Source organism: Strix aluco, chromosome Z (assembly GCF_031877795.1).
Source record: "Strix aluco isolate bStrAlu1 chromosome Z, bStrAlu1.hap1, whole genome shotgun sequence".
Lineage (NCBI taxonomy): Eukaryota > Metazoa > Chordata > Aves > Strigiformes > Strigidae > Strix > Strix aluco.
The window spans coordinates 13,196,323-13,221,202 of record NC_133971.1 but is presented as its reverse complement, the minus strand read 5'-3'; the positions used below and the strand labels follow the sequence as shown (position 1 = coordinate 13,221,202).

Here is a 24,880-nt window from a genome sequence, read left to right as displayed (position 1 = left end):
ATTTCCTTCAGTACTCTTCTTATCTCCATCTTCTACTTTGCAGGGACTTCCTGATGATGAAAAAGGGTTTATGTATTTAAATACCCTCCATCGGCTTCTCTTCTAAGACTGGAACTTGTTGAGTCTTATTTTGAATGCATGTAAACCTATTGCCTCTATAATAACCTTGGGAAGGAGTTCCACAGCTTAACTCTTTTGTACATACAGAACTGCCTGTTTTATTTGGAATAAGAAGCCCTACTAACCCCAGTTAAAAATCACGACACCAAAACTGCATACAATCGCTGTGCCCATTTTACAGCTACAGTATACAGAAATAGCATCAGTAACCTACTCTTATGCAATATTCTTGCACTCACCCATCATAAGATTGCTTAACCATTTTTGCTATAGTCTCATAACAATTCAGACTGAACCAACTACTATAACCAGCCTCTAGATACTTTCAGGAGTTAGTGCTTTCTAGAATACAGTCCACCAGGCTGTAATTTTAACCTACATTTTTAGTCACTATAGGCATGTTACATGTTATTTTGCCCATGCTACAGAAATTTTCAGGCTGAATGCCCAAAGCTTTCAAACAATTCAAAGAATTCTGTGTGACTGCATTTTTTTGGTCACTTGCTTATAAATTCTGTCACCAGTGACTTTAAATTACTGGCCTCTACAGAGCCCTGAAGCACTTAGATCACCGTACCCTGTTCAATGGTAATTCTACACCAACAGGTACTCCCTGAGAACAGTTAGCTGTTCTTAATCCATTTTACATATTCTCTGTTGATACCATATAGTGTTATTTCAAGTGAAAATACACAGCACTAAGTCAAATACCCCTTACATAAAGTTGTCCACAATCACCTTCATCAGGCTTGTAATGACCATAAATTATTGTATTGGGCTCGTCTGACAAAACTTGTTTTTCATAAAATCACTTGCACTGTATGAATTACACTCATTGTTTAATTCTTCAGCAGCAGAAGTGTATTTATTATTTCCCACTGTTTTGCAGAAGATGGATTTCAAGCTATGTGACCAATAGTCACCTATTTGCTCTTTTTGAACACTGGAACACATTAGCACTGTTCTAGTACAATGGCATATGGCCAGTATCCCAAGATTAACAGCACTGGGGAAAAGTCCCCCACCACTAAATCTTGTAGGTTTCATAGACTGCAAGTTATTCAATTCTACTCATGTAAAAATGTTTATTCTTAGTAGGTGTTGCTTAATATCCTCCTCATTTAATAATGGACTGGAAAGTACTCCATTGTTCCCATATGATACAATGACATCACGTTTCTTCTTTCTAAATGCAGAAGAGAAACAGTATTTAAAAACTGCCTTTTTCATAATTTCCAATATTAGTATTTCCATCTACTAAAGGGTCTGTAACACAAATGGGATTTATTAGTTCTTAAGACACTAAATTATACAATTTATTTGGTATAATCCTTTCATCCATTTTTTTGTTGTTGTTGACAGTCTTAGCCTTCTTTATGATTTTTAACACTTTGCAATTCTCCATTTTATAATTATTTCCTACTCCTGACCTCCCATTTCCATTTTGTTTATTTTTAATTGCTGTTTTTACCGGTGAATAGATTAGTTCTTAGTCAGAATTGTTCTCAAAAAATTTTAAGGTGTGAAATTGTGGGGTTTTGGCCAATTGAATTTTAAAGACATATCACTTCTCATTTACAATTTTTCTTCCAATAATTTTACTAATTGGTTCTCTTAGCACTGATGTCTTTAGCCTCTTTAATTAATCAGGAGCATAGTGCAAGCAAGTATTGCTTGAATCTATCCTCTGTTAATCAATACTGAACAAAATTAGGTCATGATTGCTGGTTTCTAGGCGACCACTAACTTCTAATTCATTTAATTAATTTGTCTTTATCTATCCTAATTAGGTCTAAAGAAGCTTGATTGTTGTTTGGTACCATGTCTTTTGTATCATCTACACTTTTTCAATGGCTAATGATGATTAGCTATACAGGATTTTGAGCACAGGCCCTGCGAACTGAACTTCCCCCATAACATCACACTTTTTTCCTTCCACCATGGGAACTATTATTTAAAATATATTCATGAAGAAAATAGTGGTGAAACAAAAATTAATCTCCAGATGTCGGGAAGAAGCACAAGTATTCAAGCAACAAGCTGGTGCATAATCTTCTGTTCTTTGGCATGCAAATAGAAAGATAAGAAATCTATTCATAGACAAGTATGCCTTGTTTCTAATTCATAAAACAATGAAAAGCATTCAGTAGCCTTTCATAGATCAGTATACATTAAGCTACTATCTTTTTCCTGCTATCTGCCTCTGACATCCACTCCAACCTTTCTACAACTCTTGTCCAAACACCCTTCTTCAACTTCAGCCTTCCACCTAGTGCCTTCCTTCCTTTTCCTTTGACTTGTGCTACCACATAAGTGTCTGATGTCTAGTCTCTCTAATCCCTGTCAATAACCACTCCCTATGCAAACAGCTCTACACTTCTAGAAAATCCCTCCAGGAGTCTCCATTTAACTCAACTACCCCCCACTACCTCTGAAAGTATTTGGAAATTGTGTCATTTTTCAGAGAGGAAGCTGAGATTTTGACCTTGTGATTCACTTCTTGTTGCAGTAATTTTACTTCTCCCATACCAAATGACTACAGCCATTAAAATCAGTTGCTGCCTGATTTTTTGTTAAAATGAGGTTTAACAAAGCTGTTTGTCGAACAAGGTTAACAGTTGACTGACCCTGACTACTGATGAAAATGAGGGCAGATTTCTTCTGCAGTGTTATTAAAAATAATAACATACAACAGAGAACTATTTGTATAGGAAAACCAACTGTAGTAGTATTAGAAGCTCAAGAGACAGTCAGTACTCCACCTATCTCTACAAATATGAACTCCCTATGTCTTAATGCTCTCTTTATTAAGTCAGCATAACAACTGATAGCCACCACAGCTCAGAGAGCGAAGTGTAAACTTTAACTTCAGACTGCTGAAGAAAACCATTTAGGTTTGACCACTTGACTTGCAAGCAATCCAGGGACAGCCTATATGATGGACCTATGTCAGACAACTAGCAGCAGGGGCTGCTGAGGCCATCACCTAGCCATCTTGTGACCCAGCTGCATGGACAACCCATTCTATCTTTTGCAGTGAAGCAGCAGAATGAGAAAGCCATTTCCTATTATCCATTTACTGAGTGACTACCACCACTTTTTCTCCCCAAGTCTCCCATTTTACCCTTTCCCCTTTATTTGAAGCTTTTGTTGTGAAGCCAGCCAAAGTCCAATTTGAATTTCTGACAGAGGAAAGAAAATTAATCCTAAATACAATGAAACTCTAAAAAGGTACATTACTACCTTGGAAAGACAGCTGTTTGTTACAGACTTGGAATACAAATTACTTTTTTATTTATTACAGTGAATGCTTCAAGTTGGTTTGGAATAAATACAGTCTTCTGCTGTTTTGAAATTTAATTCAGTGGAAGCATGGGTCTAGCAACTCTAGAATAGGCTGGGTTTTGCCAGATACCTACCTCTTGGCACGTTTGAATGTATGTGATTGTTTCTATGCCGTGTCAAGGCAATTAACTCATGTTTCCAAAGCACAAGAAGTATTCCCTGGTTTATTGGGGGACTTTACGTCACAGCCTTGGAATAGTGTCAGAGTAAGTTGTTTCCTATATAGTCAAAGTTTCATGCCTATGATGGAGAGCTGCAAAAAAAGAAAAGATGTCTTTCTCCAGGTTATCTTTTTCATTCCAAGATTAGGTCTTTACAATAAGAAATATGAACATGAATTTTGTAGAATCATAGAATAGTTCGGGTTGGAAGGGGCCAGTCCTACCCCAGTTTGATTCAGAAGGCTTCAATGAAGCCAATATAAAAATTAGCAGACAAGTTTGATATGTTACAATATTAAGATGTTTCAGAAACACTTCAGAACATACCCCTTAGTCTTCCGTGTTGAGTGCAGCTTTAGCCATAAGATGATCTGCCTTAATTATTGTCTGATGCAGACTGAGGGAACTGGCTTCTACACAAACAAATTACAAAAAATCCTATTCTTTGGGACAGTTATAGAATGTAACACTTTCATTTGTGGTCACAACATGGTTTAGATTTTTCTCCTCCCTACACACATGGGTATCCAGCTGATGCTAACATAACTGTACAGTCATGTAGGCATTTTCACATAAATCTAACAGCATTCTCCTGCGCTTCAGTATCTTAGTTACTATACACTGTGTAACACACACACTCTAAAGAACAGGAAAATAAACAATTTAATTTAATTATCATCATTAGCATCAGTACTGTCCTAAACCTAACTTTTAAATCACCACACAACTTTTTATCATCACATATTTTTGCTTGTAATTACTACATTTGCAATTATCTACATTGATATAAGACTGCTGGTTTATGCAGAGGAAGGTCTCCCTCATGTGGAAATCTGCCTACCAGCTGTAAAATCAAAACTATTTTGCTTAATAAAGGTTCAACTGCCTAGATTTGCAGATTCATTTTTGGAAAGTATCACTATATTTTTTGCAACAATTTAGTTCATCTGAGCTATCATTATAGTCTGAAAGGAAAAAACCTTTGATAAGATAGGATCACAAGAATTTAAACATGTTTAAAAAGAAAACAAAATACTTCCAAATCCAGTCAGAATGTAAGGGAAATTAATCTAGGCAAAATTCACAGGTTTTAGGATAATATTGTATCCATTAGTTTCCTCCACTTTCTTTTATAGCTGTTCTGAATACCATTCAAGATGTTCTCATATATGTGATTTTCATGTGTTGCCTTTTCATGGCCCAGCAGAACTGTGGTCTAAAACTGTAACTGACTATGAGAGTTAGAATTGACTTAATTATATGGTCTGGTAAGACTACACAGTTAATATGTTTTGGCTGCAAATATTTCTGTTTCCTCACATGCATAACTAGTGTGGTTCAGAAGTAAGTCCTGTCAAATTTTCCATTTCAGAAACTAGTTAAGCTCCTTTTTCCCCTCAGTTTATATGTTTTAAAAGAAAAACACACAGAAATGAAGTTTCCACTGACATTCACAATTGTGGGTTCTTTTTCCCTGAAACACATAAATTTGACCCAGAGTGAATGTTTCCAGTTTTCTTTTGCTAGAAAATAGGAAGTCTTTTATGTTGACCAGGCACATTTTCTCACTTTGCAGGTGAACAAACAAATAAAAATACCAACCATGTTTACTGCTATGGTTCAAATGTCTAAAGTATATTAGCTAGTACCAAAATTAAAGTTTGTTCATGTACATGTTGTAATACCAAAACCAAAGTAAGGTATGATATCTAAAGACAAGAAAAGTGCATTTGGATCAGCAGTTTTATTTGGGTGATGTAGAGTTGGCTTGTAAGACTCATTTTTCCTGATCTTGCAGGAAAACTGCAAAATAATTTGATTATTTTCATATTCCCACAGATTAAATCATTAAATCTATGATGCTTTTTCATAGCACCTCTGCATGCCACACTGGAAAGGAATAGGAAAATCCTGGATCAACTTTTGCCGTTTTCACCATGGACATCATCTTCGCTTCATTCCTTATATATATCTCAAGATATTTCACAAACCAACTGAAACCATTGCAAAAAGTATAACTTTTCAGTGCTGGTGCTGATGTAATTTGGAAAAGACAGACCTGATTTGTGATTATCAACAAAAAAGAAAAACTGGTGGAAGAACTGCCAAGGTCATAAATGTAGGCTGCTTTTCCTTGAAGGGAAGAAAATGGTAGCTCAAACTGTAGGTTTTTTTTCTTTTTTAGTTATACTGTATAAGTTTATAAATGATACAAGAATTTTACATGCATCATGATGAAGTCTAAAAGTATCACACAAGTATCTCTGCTGTAAAGCTGTCTGGGGCAAGTTCTCAGTCTTGAATTTGTCTGGAAGCTAGACTGAACCCAAACCATGATGAAATCAAACACTCTTTCTCTCCATCAAAGACACTGGTGAGCCATCAATACAATAGAAGAATACAGAATAAGAATGAATCTGTTTCTTTTATTGCTGGTAGTGTCCTTTTTTTCCTCTCCAGTTTTAAAATTTGTTCACAAGACATAGTTTAACTGCATCTATTAAAAGAGAAACATGGCATCAATGCCTCATACTGATTAGTATTATTTCATAACAATATAAAAAAATTACCATCCAAATTCCTCAGCTTCTGCACATCTCATTTTCCCCAATGTGTTGAATTTTGTAGTCCTACACAATTTAAAAAAAAGGCAAATTTTTATTTATACAGTTAAAAAAATCATCAAAAAGTGACCCAATTTCCCTAGAGTGATACATAGTTAAAATGTGAAATACATTGACATTTCCAGATTATTCCATACATATATGCCATTACACAGGAACCATAATTTTACTGAACACATAATCCCTTACTCAATAGGAAAGCTCTCTGGCTTGGTTTACGCTCCAAGAAATTTTGTAGCATATCCATCCCGTCCAAAGACCCTCCAGGTTTCAAAATGAGATTTCTGTATTTCATCCCAGCCTGATAAAAGGTAAAGCAGAATGTTAGTATTTCTTATCTTGTGAACTGCTTCTGTTCTGTATTTGTTGTGTATTTAAAAATCTACTCATGATTAAATACCTTCCCTCCTTCCAGATTTTCTTAATACCAAATCAGGACACACCATAAGTATAATTTAGATCTGCCGGAAGAATTCAAGAGAGCAGAAATTTAAGCTATTCTTGAAGAAATAATGTTTCTTGTGGTTTTACACTGGTTTGGAAGTTACAATCAAAACTTGTCTTTATTCTATAAAGCTTAACACGCACACAATCTCCACACAACCTTCAGTGATGGATTATCCAGGTGACTGACTGGTAGGAAAAGAGAACTAAAATCCATTCTCTCTTAATTGATTCATCTTTCTTCAATCTCTCTTTGGAGAACAGAGATGATAGTTCAGAGATAGACAGATATAGCGTTGAGGAATGACATGGCACATATACACATTATATGCATAGTAGTGCATATAATATATACAAACATATCTAACTCCCCTATTAAATTATCTCAAAGTAACAGAGGCTTAACTCAGGTTGGGCTTCTGAGACATGACTATCAACAAGAAAATACTATTTTTCATGCAGATGCCCCATATGCTTCTGATATTGAAGAAAACATGTTCTTCCTTTTAGTCACTATATATACACATGTATACTTCCCCCACACATCAAAGCTGTGAGATTACAGGATCACGCTGCTTCCTGATAGCTGTACTGCAAAGACAAGCATAGGCCTTTTTAACTCATGGACTTCCATGACTTAACTGCATTACCAACCGCACTGTCTGAATTACAGCTGGAAAAAACTAAGATAAAAAAAAATAAAAATCACTGAAGCATTGCTTATACTTCACTATTTGTGTTAGTTTCCTGAACATCAGCAGCAAATGAAGATATTGTTCCTTATAGTTTAAAAGTGTTACTCGAGTAGACTTGAGTCTTTGCTCTTGTCTCTCCCCAGTCAGTACATTGCTCAGTTCTAGGGAGACCAGAGGTTATTTCAGATAATGTGCAAGAATTGAGTGTGACAACTAATTAAGTTAGAGTTAAGTGTTTGCTGAAGAACTTTTACAGATACAGTCTCTGGAACTAGTTTCTATAACTGTTTCTCAAAACAGGAAGAGAGGTTTTATTCTAACAGGAAGAGGTAAGCCAAATTTCTAAAAGCCCTAGTCATAATACCATAACTGTTTTCCTTTCCTGCTATTCTGAAGACTAGTCTAAATCTAGATATAATGAAATATGAGTAACTACCAAAATCATACTGGTATCTAGTATTTGTTTATAAAAGATTGTTTGTCCCATCCTGTGGAACTCTATTACACTTACATGGAAAGCAAATAAGGAAAACAAGCTGAGAAAGAACCAATTTGAGAAGACAGCATTGCTCTGAAGAGGGAGGGAAAACCTCCACAGAGCTATCCCTGAAGTTACATCAGCATTCCAGCAAAGTCTGTGTGTGCACACATATGCTAGACAGCAACACACACAAAAACAAGCAAATAATAATTTTTTTTCCTCACTACTTAGCCTGGATAGCAGGTTTCATGTTAAAAGAGGCACTAGTTGCTTTTAGCTGAACCACAGCAAATATTCATTCCTAGCATAATGAATTTATTCTCAAAGCCTTCCATACACAGACAAAGAAAACAAAACTCCCCACAGAAAAAAAACCAGAATAAAAAGCACTTTCATCCCACAGAACATGTAAAGGTCATAGAGCAATTCTGGCAAACTATAGCTTAAGATTTTGACTATACAATCACTCAGAAGAGAGTTTTGAGACCAGGGAGCAAAGCTAGCAGAAAAGAGGTCTGTGATGACACTGCAGGGGTGTGCATCTGTCAGAACAGAGAACTGACACAAAATCCCACAAGTTTGGCATCAGCACCCTTATCCATCTCTCCCAACTGCTAAGTTAAAAGAACCCCAGCAAGTCTGACCCCTCCCCAAATGCCATTTTTAAGATCCATATGAACCATTTTATTAAAAAGTTATTTTAGTCTCTCATTTAACTTGCCATTTCTTCTCTCCTGCCTCTTATTTACAAGTGAAAACATTCCCATTGAATAAGTGGGTATGCTTATTCTCACATGCCATGAATCCCTAACACTTCAAAAATAAATTTTGACATCCAAACCTTTTGTGACCTCTCCTCTCATTTCTTCATAAAACCCCTTGTGGTTTTTATTGGCCTAACCACTGCTTCAGTTTTCCAGCCTCTACTCCAACTCTTCTTTGGACTCCTCCTCTGTTTGTCCAAGTCAAAGGCTCATCTTGTTTACTTTCTCTACCCTCTAGAGGAAAGGACAGTTCTAGAAGTTCTGGCTGCTGTGATATGGAAAGGGAGGAATAAAGGCAAAGTCCAGGAGAGGAACAGGAAAGTAAGCACTTTCTACTCTCTCCTTTATTTCTCTCTTGTATATATTTACTGAAGGGAAGAATTAGTGTTGGCTGCTGAACCCAGAAGACAGGTAAGAGGATCAGGAAAACTGAAAGGTCTTTCCCGTGATAGAACTGCAGTATCTCAACTCACAAGCCTAATACTACCATCTCTGAAAAATAAAAAAGGTTGCCAGAATTAGTAGAACTACTAACCACATCACTGACTATCCTTTCTTTCTGCTGAAGGCAGAAGAGGCCAGAGAATTACACAAGGGGAAAAAAAGCCCAGTAGATCTAGAACCTCTCAATGATTTGAACTTCAAAAGCCACTTGGGAAAAAAAAATAAAAGAGGAAAAAATTTGCAAGTCATGCTGTGCTGTGAAAGCGAAAGCTCAAAATAAATTCAGTTTTCTAAATAATAACTACATAAAAGTACCACACATTTGAGGTACTATTAATGGAAATAGAGCACCATTATCATACAGCTTTTACAACAGAAGAATATGCATCTGTTCTTGCAATGGAGGACTATTGTTTTTTCAGTCTAAAAGAGGAAGGCATTAGTCAATGTAACACAGTGTCATAATATAATATTAAATATATGACTATGTAAAAATTGTATGAAAATCCAAGTGCTCTTGGAAATTTTAAGATGATTTTCTAAAGGAATTATGTTACTTATACACCTCTTTTTTGTTGATCTGAACTTGACAGATACAGAAGTACTTGAGATATTATACCTATGGATCATGATTGCAACAAATGTGGTTTCAGAGACAAAGTGCAAAAGTCTTTAGTAAAAAGTATTCATCACCTACCTTTGGATTCATTATTCCTTCTTGCTTAAAGCAGCTATAAAAAATGTCCATGGAAAACACTTCACTCCACAGGTATCCATAGTACTGACCATCATAACCACCTGCCAGATGTCCAAAAGTAGCTGGCAGGTTTGTTCCTTGAAAAGTAGATTAATTCATTTAAACCAAAACGCAGTTATGCCTTTGATGTATACAGTACTTCAACTTTAAGGATAAATTAATAAGGAATTTATATCAACTACTTTCAAACTTCTAACATAAGGGGTCTGAGTACGCCTCAAAATACTGGTTGTATTCTGTTGACTACAAAGAAAACTCAATTTCCCATTTTAGGCTAGTTGTACATCCAACACAGATGTGACAGAACATCTAAAGTGGTATTCACATCATGTCACTCTAAAATACAATCTGCAAAAGGTTAAATTTTATCTTTACCTTAATCTTTCTTCAGAAGAGATCATTAAGATCACCCCAAGTTTCAAAGTAATTATTCCAGCTTCATTAAGTAGATTCTTTTATAAACCACAACTCTAGTTTTTTTGTATGCCAAGCATTATTGGGAAAGAAAGGCATGTTTAATTAGAGAATTTAGACATACTGTATAAAAACTTCATACTGACATACCTGGGGTGGCAGGAACTCCTAGAATCTCCATACAGTATTTAGCATATTCATCTGCTGGGTCAACAGATGGCTTTGTATGCAGTGCCTGGTCAACTTTGCTCAAAACAATCTGACGGAGTGTTAAAAGGCCTAATTGGGTAAGAACATTTAATTAACTAGCATCAAAGTAGCTGGAGTTTCTTTAGCACCTTTCATTCAAAGATCTCAACATGAATCCTAAATTATTAGAATTTTAACCATGGAAGAAGCTTGGAGTTATGTCATTTCCATCTGAATTGCTTCAGTTACAAAAAGTTGAGAAGCATATTTTTAATAAAGGAATTGTCATTATGAGCTCCATCTTTTCAAATGTTATTTTCCTTACAGATCAAAACCAAAATAAAGCAGATATTTTAAAAGCCAATTTCAGTATTTATAATTGTTTTCAGCTGTCTTTACTTCCAGTATACGATTCATTCAGGGCTTGCACAGATGGTAGTAAGTATATCTACCCTAAGACACTTCAAAGAACAGCAAGAACTGCTGCTGCAGCTGCTGCAGGCTTTTTTGAAGAAGCTACAAGATATGAACCTTTACTCAGACAAAATGCTTATGTAGCTAAAGTGCCTGTACAAGCCAGAAGGACAAAGACTTCTTATTCAGGATAAGGAAGCAGTATGAAATAAACAGCAGTGGCTTAATGACAAATTGTATCATAAATGGATATGATATGATATGATATGATATGATATGATATGATATGATATGATATGATATGATATGATATGATATGATATTGGGGTGTCCTGATTACAAGGACGGAGTGACAGAATAACAATGAGATGCTAGGTAATGATATGAGATTACAGTCTTGGTTTGGAGATACATGTAAGGTGGTACAAGATGTGGAAGGAGAAGATAATTGGGGCCTTAATTTGGGACGGCAGTATATCCGCTGGGAAGATAGAGAACATGGATTTAGGGTTCCAGATTGAGAAGTTAAGAGCAATTGTTTGAGCAATTCAGGGCTATAACACTTCTGTCTGGGGTATGCTATGTACGTTCTGCAAATCTCCAAACAACTCTCATGTCTGCAAGTGTTATGTGCAAATCAAATGTAGATGATACATGTAGAAAACCTGATACTGTATTCATACACAGTGCCTGTCCTGGGCTGTCAGAAAAAAAACCAAGTGAAAACTGAGGGCCTTCCCCTCCACCCCTAATTTTAAATGAGTGAAGTTGGTAGGAAAAAAAAGTCACATGGAGAGGAATGCAAAGGTATTTTAGTCCTGTGGGTAGCCTGGAAAATCAGAGCTGCTACTGTTCCTGTAGATAGTGGTATCTGTCATCATGGCCTTTATTAATGGTAGTACCCATGGAAATAAACACAGAAAGACAAGGCTAAGTGTACATACAGAAGAAATGTAATGGGCTTATTATGTTTACCTTTAATGTTTCCCACCAATTTTTTAAATTATATATTTTTATACATATACTGTGGGGAGAGAGGGCAGAGATACCTGTATTGGCCAGTCTAGAGGCAGCAAGTTTCTCAAGAAGAGTGTCTCCAACATGGCTCTCATCTTTATAATGTCTTGACATTTGCTGTAGTGGTTCTTTTTCCCACACCCAGTTTTCAAACATTTGTGAAGGTACCTCTACAAAGTCTGTTTCCACATTTGTTCCACTAAACCTAGCAAAATCAGTCTAAAAGGAAAAGTCATTGTATTAAACAAAATTAGAAACTGGGATTTCTAGCAGAATATAAATTTTCAGATGCCAAAATTTCAGTGTTAATCACAGCAAAAGGAATAATTTGAACAGATCAACAATAATAATAATAAAAAATGACTTTTAAAGAAAGGAGGGAAAAAAATACAAATAAAAGACTCTTACCAAGCAAAAAAATAGATTACTCAGTAGTTACTGCATTCTCTACTGATGTGAAACAGCATTTCAGTTTTCTTAATATTATAGATTTTTACCTTTTAGGTTATGACAGCAGTACAAATGTTTCTGTGGTGTCTTATGACAATGATATATTTTGTAAATTGTTATAAAATTTTGTTATATTATCCCAAAGTAAAATAATAAACTCCAATTATACACTTATAAAATAGTTTCTTGTATTACAGTCTATTGCACTGATTCAAAGATTTTACTTGACCAACTTATCCTACGAAGCTTTGTCCTAACCGTCTTCATTTATAAGGCATATGGTTAACGTACAGCCCGTTTTTTTGAGCCAGTAATACATGGCCTGAAATAAATGAATCGTAGCATCTTTATCAGTGAAAGGTCTCCAAATCTGATACTCAAATCACTGATAGAATAAATCTTCCTTCTGAAAGCCAAGCACTTGAGAACTTCTTATTTTTTACTTTAGTATCATCAATCACTTCATGTTTAAAAAGTCACTGCAGATACTAATTTTGAAGAAGAGTTTTGTACAGTTAAAAATCTTCATTAAAATATATTCTAAACCAAAAATATTTCTAAAAAGAAACAGTCACTTTTGAAAGACAGTTGTTCAAATGACAACAGAAATTATTTGGTCTCACTCCACACTTGTCCTGTAACAAGTCCTCTTGCCAACCCAATTTTATTGTTCTTCCCTTCTCAGCAACATTCTAACAAAACATTTCAAGTTCTAAAAGAAAAAGAGAATTCTCAGTTTCCCAAACATACTCTCCAAGAGCTGTAGATATCCTTAGGTTCCATCCTCCATCACAGAGTAGATGTTCACAGGAGTGCAGGCTTTTGAACTTGCAGGATTACCAAAAAAAAAAAAAGCATGTATAATATAGAACATATCACTGAACTAACAGTTATGTCACATGCATATATCTTCCTCTCATGTCTTCAGAAGAACAGCGGAAGAGGAGAAAAACATTTGTCTTCATTTACACTTGTGGGCTACTCAAATCCATAGTTGTAACAGGCTGGCAGTTCTTATTGTACTTGGTTGGATAGCAGCTATGAAGAAAAGCTAGGAAGCATCAGCTGGGAAGAAATGGTGATAGCAGTGGCTAGAGCAAAAGGCAAGAGGAGTACAAGAGTTTGTTGGCTTCCAGATATCCTAATTTGCCCATACACAAGAGCACCATGCTAACAAAAAGTATCAAGACATTTGGTTCAAGGTACTTCAATAGCTCTCATTCCCTAACAGCATAAACAGATCCTCTCCCTGCCCTGGTATCTCACTTTCCTGCAGATCCCCAGTACATTGCAAGGAGTATTAGTCTCCAAAAGCTGACCTTTACGAGCAGCTCACAGATTCCCACCCAGTCCAATCCTTGCATACCCTTTAAAGTCAAGTTTTAACATGGTTAAACAAATCATCATACGAAATAAGACAGTGCTTTGCATGCACAAATCCCAGAGGACAGAATGTTCTTATTTGTGACTAACAAGTTATTTGCAGGTGTGCAAATAAAAATTTAAATAAAATACAACAGTAGTAAGCATGGTAGCTATGCACACAGAAACCACCTCAGCAGTGGGAGAGACAACTGGAAAGCAGGCTTCCCTGACCTGTGTGCAATTCCATAGCAAGCGAAGTACATACACATTGGAATTCTTGGCTTGGGCTGCCCAGAAGGGGCTCTGAAACACCCAGAGACATACTCACTGGTTAACAAAGTGTTTCTTTAAAAGAAATAACAGGTTTAACTTCTCCATTTTTGAGCTCAGAAACACCTGTCTTACAGTGTTAATGATCAAATAATCATTACATTTTTACCTTCAAAATGATGCAAAAATATGCAAGCAAGTCTAGCTACTTGTTCTGAAGTTTGTTTGAACACAATTTGTTTAATTCTGGATTTAATATATGGATGTCCATGACTGTTTCTTTTTTCTGCAATCCTAGTCTCTAGGATCAAGGTCAAGAATTAAAATCTCATGTGTGTCATATTTCTCTGATTTTATTATTTGGTACTTGTTTATAAAGAAGATGAAAGCAATGCTACACAAAGTCAAGATTTGTAGATAATTATGCAAATTTTTTGGTGAATGAAAACTGAGACTTGTGTCTCTCTGAAATATAACATTTTCATTACGCCAATAATAAATTTATTATCTGACAGAATCAATTTTACATGTAAGTAAAAATGAAACCAGCAATTTTACAAATGTATTGATATCTTTATGCAAAATACACAGACTAGCTTCAGTTCTTTCTGGTCAATGTGAGAACCCTGACTGTCAGATAGAAAAGCATAAAATACAATAGCTCAGACAAGACCTGTTTTATGCTTTTGATGTCAAGAGTGATAACTCTCAAGAATACTAAACACCAAAATGCTGGAAGTGATCTGGATTCATAAATCATTTGCATTCCTAGGTACAGCAACCTTTTTTTGTTTCTAATATCTAGCATGCTACTAGAAGTAAGAAAAAGTCCTGACAGCTGTAATAGAAGCCACCACTGACACCTCCTTTACCTTACACATGGGTCTATTCACTCGTCACAGGTACCTGCATAGTGCAAATGCAAAAGCATATGTTCCTACGAAAATGTTTCTAATGAGGTGTATTAATTGCTGTAGTTTTAAATAAAAACGAAAACCAAAAAGGACGCCAACCTGCCACTTTGAAAAATAAACAAAAAAGTGCACATGTACTTTACTAAAATTAGAAACCACCAAAATAGACTTATACCTTGCTTTGAGACAGTGGAGAAAGAAGTAAGTCTTACAGTGGAATTGAAACATCACTAACCTGTGCACATATCTGATGCATTACATGACCAAATTCATGGAAGTAAGTCTTTACTTCATCATGTCGCAGCAATGATGGGCGATCTGATGCTGGTTTTGTGAAGTTGGTTACCAGAGCAGCTACAGACATCATTCTGCTGCCATCAGAGAGAAGACAGCCAGGCTGGAGACCAAAGCATGCTGCATGCCCATACTTTCCCTCTCTGTATAAGGAAATATATCAGACACTATCTTCAAACCACAAGCCTGCTCACCAGAATGGTGAAGCCTATTCAACAACAGGGACAGTCAGTCTCTCTTTAAAGCTTTACACAAAGAAATTACACCTTTTCATGAATTTTAAGACTCACTAAATTCAAGATCCTGTTAAGAGCACAAGGGGAAAAAACTCCAGTACTTAAATCACATCAGTTTAAGATTCACAGCAGCATTTACAAGAATCTGATTTTTACTCAAATGTTGAAACTATATAAAATCTAGATGTCAATTCTATTTTAAGCTGTTACTGTAACAGGAAGGACTAGGTTCTGTCCTTTGAAGCAGTATTTTTTCTTTCATTACAGGAGACAGAAGAATACAGTTTATTGCATTTTCAGTGTAATCCAAAAGTTTAAACAAAAATTATTTTGAAATTTTTGCTCAAAACCTGAGTAGTTAACTGGGAAGTTAGAAGAGTCTTACTAACTCTTCTAGCTTCAGCAATTCACACGATATGCAGAAAGGAGGGAGCAGGCAAACAGGTAAAGGAGGTAACGTGCCTATCTCAAAAAGAACAATTTGTGTACTATTGTATTGACTAACCTCATTTTCTATACCCAGAAACTCTTAAATCAATTTATATTACTAAAGGTTATTAGCCAATTTATAAATTGCTAAAGTAATTCAAAAAAGAACAAACCAAAAAAACAGTGAGAAACAGTCAAAAAGGACGAGCTAAGAGTAAGTCCAAATCAGTCTAGTCTCCTAATACCTGACAGAACACAGACGATGCTGTAAATAGCTACAAAGAGAGCTGGAGAGCTACAAAGATCAACCTGGAAATACATTTCAAGGTGTGCTCAATAGGAATTTATTCTTGGTCCTGATCTATTTAATATTTTCTTTAGCAGTCTGAAGAACAGGGTACAAAATACACACAAACTATAACGAGGAACAGGGAGAAACTAGGTATGCTTGGCAGATAGGAATATAATTGATCTGAACAGACCGGAGTACCAGTTCAACGTAAATGAGAAGTAAAACACAGTATCACAGTTAGGAAGGAGAAAAGTTCAGAGGCAAAAAATGACTAGACTGCAATACTATGGAAAAGGAACAAAATAGTAATGTTTCATGAATTGAATATAAGCAAGAAATACAGTAGTACTGCAAAAAAAGAAAAAGTGTAAACAATCAGAAAACAGTCTGGAGGACAACTTAATGAACACAGTAACGGTCTTGTCAGTGGGACAAATACTTACTTCCAAAAGCATTTAATTTCAGCCACACCAGCAAACCACCAAGACCAATTCCATTTTAAATACATAAGTAAAACACTAAGACATAATTACCTGGGGTAAAGGTCCAAATAGAACTGCCCTAACATTTCTCCTGTTGAATTGTCCTTTACTGTATAAAGAGTAACGCTGTCGTGCCAAACATGAGCACTTTCTACTTGCTCAAATACAAGTCCCAGCAGCTTCTGGTAAATAGTCAGTAAGCCTTCTGTAACAGCCTCAATTGGGAAGTATTCCTTCAGCTTTTCTTGATCTATGGAGTACTTCAGCTCTTCTGTTTTGTTCATATAATAAGGAAGATCCCATGCATTGATTCTTCCATCATAATCAAAGTTTCTCTCTTTACACTCCTTTTTCTTCAAATCTAGAATGAATTCTCTTTCTTCCTCAACCAATGGCTGTAGCTTCTTACTCAAATCATCTGAAACAAAGATTGGAATCAACTTCTGTGTTCCTTACTATAATGTGTATTCCTATAAAATATGCTCATAACTTTAAGCACATACTCCAAGAGTGGGTGCTAAAGTTTTCCATTTGTTGACTGTCTGCTTTCTTGTCTTAACGAGTTTGAATTGCAGGCATGCTATAAATAATATAGGAGCCCACATAGGCCTAGCAGTACTGTGAAGGGTTTTGGTAAATTTAGACTTTTTCAAAGACATCAGAAATGCAAAGTAATACTAGACACTTTTGCTTGAAGCCTTTGATTTTACCTCATATAATCCCAGTTCTCTTGATGCGTTTCTGCAGAAACAGCCAAAGACTACAACTACTACTGGTTCCTGGAAGTGCAACACAAAATTCAAACACTTTTCCTTCTAAGACTTTTCAAAACAGCTTATGACCTACTTCTAGGTAAAGTCCTATAAAAGAACAAGAGACTAAAGAGTTCTTGCTTATACAATGGCTACCTTCTAGACTACCAAAGCCACGGGATATTACTCTCTATGGTCCCAATTTTTTCCAATATAGCTTTTCTTGGACAAGAAAAGGTCGTAGCACTATGAACCCAATATATTGAATATAAAATATTTAAGCTTACCAAAACTCCCATAAAGTACATACTGCACTTATTCTCTTGTAAGTATTTCTAGACTACCAGACACTTTTTTTTTCCTTAAGAATTCAGGTTAATGTTCACTATTGGATCTAGGGTGTAAAATATAGGAATTACCACTCCTGTTTCTAGGTAGACTGTGAGGCACTATATGTATTTACATGACTGAAATACCATTTGCAGCTTGTATTATGCTAAATTCAGAATATGTCATATGACAGAACACTTTTCTTCCTAGCCATAACATAGGCTTATGAACATTGATTTGAAACATGAAAATATAAGAAAAAGCAGAGCAAATCATACTGTCATGCTTGTAGCTAAGGATATATCAAAAATACTAAATTAAAGCTGACAATTAATTTGATGAACATTCTCCCTCTATGTGAATCACCATGAAGCATGATATTTATGAAAAATATATGATCTCATACTGTAAGAAGTTAAAGTCACAAGAATAACTGCTAAATTATGAGGTGTGTCAGCTTAAAAACAAATGAAAAAACATAGTATTATATATGCCCATTTAGATTTACAAAAATATAATGGGTAGAAAAGAGTACAAACTACTTTAAATAAACTTTAAAAAATTAGGTAATTCTAACATTTGATTATAAATCAAAATTAAGTATAAATTCATTGACAAATACACAGATAATTGGTGTTGCCAAATATGGAGCTGAGCTTACACCATAACAGCAGAAATGCGACAGAATTACAGGTGAAGTAAGGCATATTTGAACGTCTTTACTGATGTATAAAGAAAAAAACCCCACTACCACCAAACAGAATTTGTTGCTGTACAAAATTATTCTGGGGGGTTTATTTATATGATATACCAATATACCCTCTTAAGTGGTATTAGGACACATTACTAAAGAAACACATACTATTCTGTGGAACTACATAATTTCAGAAGATAAAGGTTATCTCTATGCACAAGAGCAGGCCCACTGAGGTCAACACGCTGACTATAAATTCGTAAACTCCGCATTAAAAATTTTCAAGATATCTCTGTTTTCAGATTGAATTCCGTTAGCAGGCTTTTGAATTCCAGATTTAATCTGTCATTCCAGATTAATTTTTTAATTCATCTCATGGAAGGTGCATCATCACATACTGTAATCTTTCATTATACTTAATGCAGCTGTATCAGAAAAAGCCACTAAGGCTACAGACACACAAAAATTTGCAGCTAACCTAAGGGAATGAAAAGCTGCAACTGTGACACAGCCTCTTGAACTGAAAAAACTGCTTAGGCTGCACGTGCTATTCTAGTTCTGAATTAGGATAATTGCATTTTGAGGCAGAGGAAGACATAATCACTTGCCTATACTGGCTGTCACAAAGCAGTTATTTTCAGATTTTTGTCTTCTGCTTCCCTGTGTTGGAGCATGATCTAAAAAAATCTATGCCAGAACAGAGGTAACAGAGAGTTCCTCTTATATCTAAACATGATGGACACTGTGACCCAATTATATATTTAAATTTATCTTGGCTGAGTCATGTTGCCACACCAAATATAAAAGTTTGTTTATAGTAAGAACAAACCTAAGAAGGCTGTTACGTTATCTGTGCTCTTTGCAGTGTTTACCTCCAGGACAAAGTTGGCATGTGTATTATAACCAAGAAGCTCTGCTACTTTTGCCCTTAGTGGAAGCACTTGCTGAAGAATTTCTGTGTTCTCCTGAAAAAGAAAGGAGGCAAATTTGTAAAGTGAAACTAGAAAATGCATGTTATCAAAATAATTATCTGAATAATATCTGTAATCATAAGAAACAGCAAACATTTAAAATGTAAATACAGAATAATGTAAGTTTAGCTGGATTCTTGCAATATTTTGTCACAGCATTTAATTGCAGGTAGCTAGTTTTCTAGTCGATCTGAGTCATTACTCTCCCTATTACAATTTGTCTATTTTAATTAATGAAAATATATAATATTTCCTTTTAGCATAACAACAACTCTTCCACTGTTACAGAGTTTCTTTCCTTGATCAATCATTTAAATGTGAAAGATAACAGGGAAAAGACTGACAGCAGGCTTAATTGCTTGTTAGTGGTGAAGACAGACTGCAAAGAAACTGTGACAACATTCAAAGCTTGTTTGCCAGTTTCCCTCTTTTTGCCACTCTGACAATAGCAGTCAGAGAAAGAGAGCTGAAATACAAAAACCTAAACGTGGTGGAGGATCCTTGAGGACCCGCAAATGTAACTGTGTTAACCTCCAGTTCTGGAAAGTGAGATTTCTCTGGGAAAAAACATTTTTTCAAGCACTAGGTTTGAGGATTGTCCCCCAGTTTTAACAGCAAATCCGTTTAAGTGTGCTGACTTGCAGAGTATTCGGTTCTTGGTGCCATTTTATCTTATCTTGTACTCTTCACATTTCCCAGCACTTCAAGTACAAAAGCTCAACTCTGCCATTGTTCTCTAATGAATGGCTGGTAAAACTGCCTGAATGACACTTCTTTCTATCCTTTTCATTATTTTTGTACCTGTCTAGGTGCCTGGTCTCATCAGTATCAAACAAACTATTTGTGAAATTATTTCTTATTTTTATAAAGCATGTTTACAGCTATTTTTCAGATAATTAAACAAATCTTTTATTAAAATTAGGGGGTTTTAACATCTAATTAAAATTCTCATCAATACGCAATGCGTTAATTTCACAATGAATCACCTCTACTTTATAATTAAAATGTGGGCTTAAATAACCTCTCTCAATTCTGAAGAATTCCAAAGTACTACAGAAACTACAATCAGATATCCTTCACTGGGAGGAAGGTGCCAATAATCAGCCGCAGAACACTGTAGGGAAATTTGTCAAAAGATGAAAATCCTACTTCTATTTATAGCACCACTGAAACTTTAAGACACATACACACTCAGGCAGATCATAAACTTCTATGACTATGGTCTTTAGAAATCTGAATAAACTGGTGCAAACTCAAATATAACATTTGCATATCTAGCTCAATTTTTCAACTCTGTCATTACCCTGAAACAGTCAATATATGACATACTTCTTTGCATCTTGAGTTAAAGGCAGACTCCATTTTTCTCCTGGTTTCTGAAATGCAGCACTTCTTCATGACGGGAAAATAGTGGGGATACTTCAAAGTAATTTTATGTTTGTCTTCCTCAGTCTTCTCTAGACTCTTAATAAAATCATCAGGAAGGCCTTCTATAGAACACAATTTAATAAACAATGCTTAGCAGAATTACTCTCTCTTTTTGTGAGATTGTTACATTTGTTTTGCTGCAATCAAATCTGACATCAGAAATATAACTCCTCTTTTTACAACTAACTACTAAAACATTTTCAAATCACAACCAAGCAAAATAAAAATTGAAAACACTTGTGAGCAAAAAAGAAGTATATGTAAGGCTACCAGATAAAAAATGAATATGACAAAAAATCTCTGGTGTTAATAAAGCACATTTCAAGTCATGCCCTTCTGATAATGAATCCCCAAATTCTCTGTCACATAAAATCTCTAGATCAGTTTAAATGACTAAGTAGCTAAAATATATTGCAGGACAGAAAAGTTTTTCCAATAATTGCCATTAATGTAATACACAGGGAACTGCCTGATGGTAGAGAACTGAGAAAAGAAGCAGAGAAAAGTTATGAAAAACAAAGTAGGACAGATACGCTAACTTGATACAAGGCAAACACTTCAGAAAGCACAAATGTATGAAGAGATCATAAACACCTGCAAAGGGTAATTCTAAACTGGCTTTGGGAAAGATTAAGAAGGAAACAGAGAAGACTGGAGAACAGTCAGAATTTCACTTGATCTAACCATCATTCACTGGGCCAAAACCATTACTTCAGTAAAACTGGAAGGCTGAAGAAATGGAAAGAGCAAGCATACTACTCACCAAGTTCTTCCTTAGAAAATACAAGAAATGTGTTTTCCTCATTCAGGTTTTTGTTAAAGTCTATACATAGCTCACTCAATTTTTTCTTCATCGTCTTTATTTCCTGTATCAGGTATAAACTGAACTTAGTGAAAAAACAAAAATCAAATCTGGCAATTACTATCCTCCACATGAATAGAATTTCACTTTTTCCTGCTAGGCTCTCTACTAGTCAGCTGTAAATACCAACATTGAGCAAGTAATATACTGCAGGTAGCATCTTACTTCACTCTCTCTCAGCCTCCCTTTTATCTTTCTTTTGATCCTAAGGAATATTGTTGTTAATGAAGCCTGGGATGGGGCTATAGCTCTGACATTTCAAATGTGTTCTCAACTCAGAGGGGACTGAACACATAATGATGTTCAGAGAACGTGTTTATGTGCAAACATTCAATTATTTTCTTTTATTTGAAAATCCTAAATTGTAATTTTAAGTGTAAAAATTTCCACTAAAAACACTGACAATCAAGGGAGTAAAAATGCATGCAACCTATTGAAAAACACTCCTTTGGAGTTCACGTAATTACCAATAGAAGAATACACACCAAATACAGAACTTGGCAGACTAACTGACAAGTTTTTACCTAAAAGTAATTCAACTATTGTTTCTTTATAAAGTATTTCAAAATTCCTTTAGAGGTCTCAGTTCCCCTTAAGCAATGCAAATACACATGAAACTGTTCCCACTAAGGATGTGAATGAAGAATTATTACTTTCTACAAACGGTGAAGTCTTGGTTAGAAATCTATCTAATTTAGGCATTCTCTGTAATCAGAATATATAACAAAACTCTTCTGGTTAGGCTTCTTTTACTCTGGAAGGTGGTGCATACCACCTCTATCCACTGAGTACCATGGGTATCTAACAGATTAATTTAAAAACCTTAAGGTGATTGAAGTTTAAATGATGGATCTGTAACTAAGAAGAGGTAAGATCAGAGCAGTAATTAAGCAGGTCCAAAAGCACAAAGTTCAAATGTATGCTTAGTACAACTATTCAACCATAATTTCATCCCTTCAACAGTTTGTCACCTTTGTTTTATAAACTAATAGTCCATATTTACATTCTGCACTTCTTTAGGAAGATGAAGTCCATTTCTTTTTCCCACTTGAACTGATTTCTCTAGATATCTCTTTGTTTCAGGCTTTACATTTTCAAGATCGCAGGTTTGCTGAAATGACAGTATAGAATAATTGAATTTACAACATGGTGTAAGAAACATACCAAGCATTACGAGGGTCTGAACAGAGTTGTTCTTTAGAACACCACCATAATAAAAAAAAGGAACAGTTCAGATTTTAGCATGAAGGACTTTCCAAAAACAGTTACCTTATAAAATACTATATGCATATTGTTGTAGCAAACCTTCTTTTACCAAGTATATCAGCACATTTACGTGTTGTCATACTGGCAAGCCCTTTATAGTACAGTGCACTTAAGCTTTTTCTGTAGAGATTGCTTTTTTATACATACTTGAAGAAAATCAGTGCTATAAGGTAACACTGTACCTTAAAACTCAGAGGGATTAACAAACCTCAAAAGATTAGATGTGTCACTCAAGGTTATCAGATGGCATAAAATTCGAGCACATACATTTTCTGTTTCAGAACAAATCAATCGGTGACAACAAATAAAACCATATTTCTATGTCTGGTTATACCATTACGAAGATTCTTGAATGGTCATTTCCTAAAGCAACCAAAATTAAGAGACAAGATGCTGGTTGTAACAGAGCATGGATCAGCCCTCTGAGGGTCTTCCCTCAAAATGAAGAAACTTGCCATTTTGATCTAAATTGAAAATAAATGCTATGCACAGTCTAATTTTATCTTCCCTCATCTAAAAGTGAACATCTAAAAAAAAGGTATTAACTTATAGGCCTTGTTACAAAGGACATATATTTAAATTCACCTTAAAATATGCAGCTGTTGGAATTAGCTCTACTTGTCTTAACAACCCTCTTGTCAGCTTACCTACATACAATTAATTTTTGACTAGCACTGCTAAAAAGTAAGGACATTGAAACATGCAAATTTTATGAAAGAGTTGCACAACTGTGTACAGCTGTAAACTAATGACCTGCCAGGGCAAATTACCTCTCTTCCTTAAACAGAAAAAACAAGAGACAGGAACCTAGTTGTATTCCAAGAGAAAATAACTAAGAATAAAAACACTGAAACAGATATTTTCCCTACTGTCATTTAAAAATAATCCACACAACAACACATAAACAACGTCTACTCCCACCAGTGCTTTGCATATAGCATTAACAAAATCAGCAGAAATTGGTTTTTAGAACCATGAAAGAGCTTAGAATGGTTGGCTTTGCTTTCACTCTGCAGAATCACAAATCCTAGTAGCATTATGCTACAGGAGGACTGCTAAGCATTAGTACAATTGTGCCCAAAACTCTTATGCATGTACCAATAGTCTATATGCAAGAATTTCTAAGTCCAGCAAAAAAAATTACAACTATCACTTCACTTTATGATTAACTTTTCTAAAGCAATAGGCAGATTTAACTTAGTTTTCCAATACTGTCGTATGATGAATAGTGAATATTTTTTTCTTTCTAATATTATCTGTTTACAGGTAATTTTTAAAAGAGTCCATAGACTCATGAAAGGATAATCTAACTACTATGGGTCACCACACAGCTAAAGTCAATGATGACTGAGCCATGTGATTACATGGTGAACGCTTCACCATGGCTATGATTTTTTTGCAGCGCTCAGCCATCATGTTTTGTTTGTTTGATTTTGTTTTTAAATAAAAGGATGTAAATGGTGAAAATCTCCTTTTCGGAGGAAAGTAAGTGAAGAAAATCATGCCCTCTGTCTTCTCCAGGTCAAACCTCATATCCTCATCCTCATTTGTGATAATGCATAAAGCAAGCCACACAGAATATTTCCCAACACAAGGATAAAAAGAATGCTATTACCCTACTCCCTGTGACATTTGGGCTTCCTGCTCTGCTCCTGGCAAAGAATACTCCCTGAAATTCTGCAGCTTCATGAAGATATTGATGCTATGATAGGAGTGTCAATGCTGTGATACTGAATACAAAAATATTTGTAACAATCAGAGTTTTCACAGAATGTTTTTCCACTGGCCAACCCGCAATTCCAGGGTTCTTCTTTCTGACCTAAGACTAGTGTGATAGAAAAAGCACGCCTTCAAAATGATAGAGGTGAAAAATGCAGATACTGTCACTACATTAACATTTGTATTGTGCTAACTGTGCTGTAAGGCTCAAAAATATAAAGGCTGAGAAAAAAAAAATGAGTAATCTCTATAAAAAG

General features: G+C 35.3%; 1 protein-coding gene across 1 annotated transcript in view; it reads right to left on the bottom strand.

Moving 5' to 3' along the window:
• Positions 1-5,351: 5,351 nt before the first annotated feature.
• NLN (neurolysin) overlaps positions 5,352-24,880 on the bottom strand; it is a 40,561-nt gene continuing 21,032 nt past the window's right edge. The window contains exons 4-13 of the mRNA XM_074811676.1: positions 22,642-22,749; positions 21,540-21,642; positions 20,678-20,838; positions 19,207-19,342; positions 16,653-17,019; positions 15,104-15,305; positions 11,902-12,088; positions 10,400-10,528; positions 9,776-9,912; positions 5,352-6,551 (exon numbers count right to left, since the gene is read on the bottom strand). Coding sequence (XP_074667777.1) covers positions 6,417-6,551; positions 9,776-9,912; positions 10,400-10,528; positions 11,902-12,088; positions 15,104-15,305; positions 16,653-17,019; positions 19,207-19,342; positions 20,678-20,838; positions 21,540-21,642; positions 22,642-22,749 — 1,665 coding nt within the window. The 3' untranslated portion in view covers positions 5,352-6,416. The remainder of the gene's footprint in view (positions 6,552-9,775; positions 9,913-10,399; positions 10,529-11,901; positions 12,089-15,103; positions 15,306-16,652; positions 17,020-19,206; positions 19,343-20,677; positions 20,839-21,539; positions 21,643-22,641; positions 22,750-24,880) is intronic.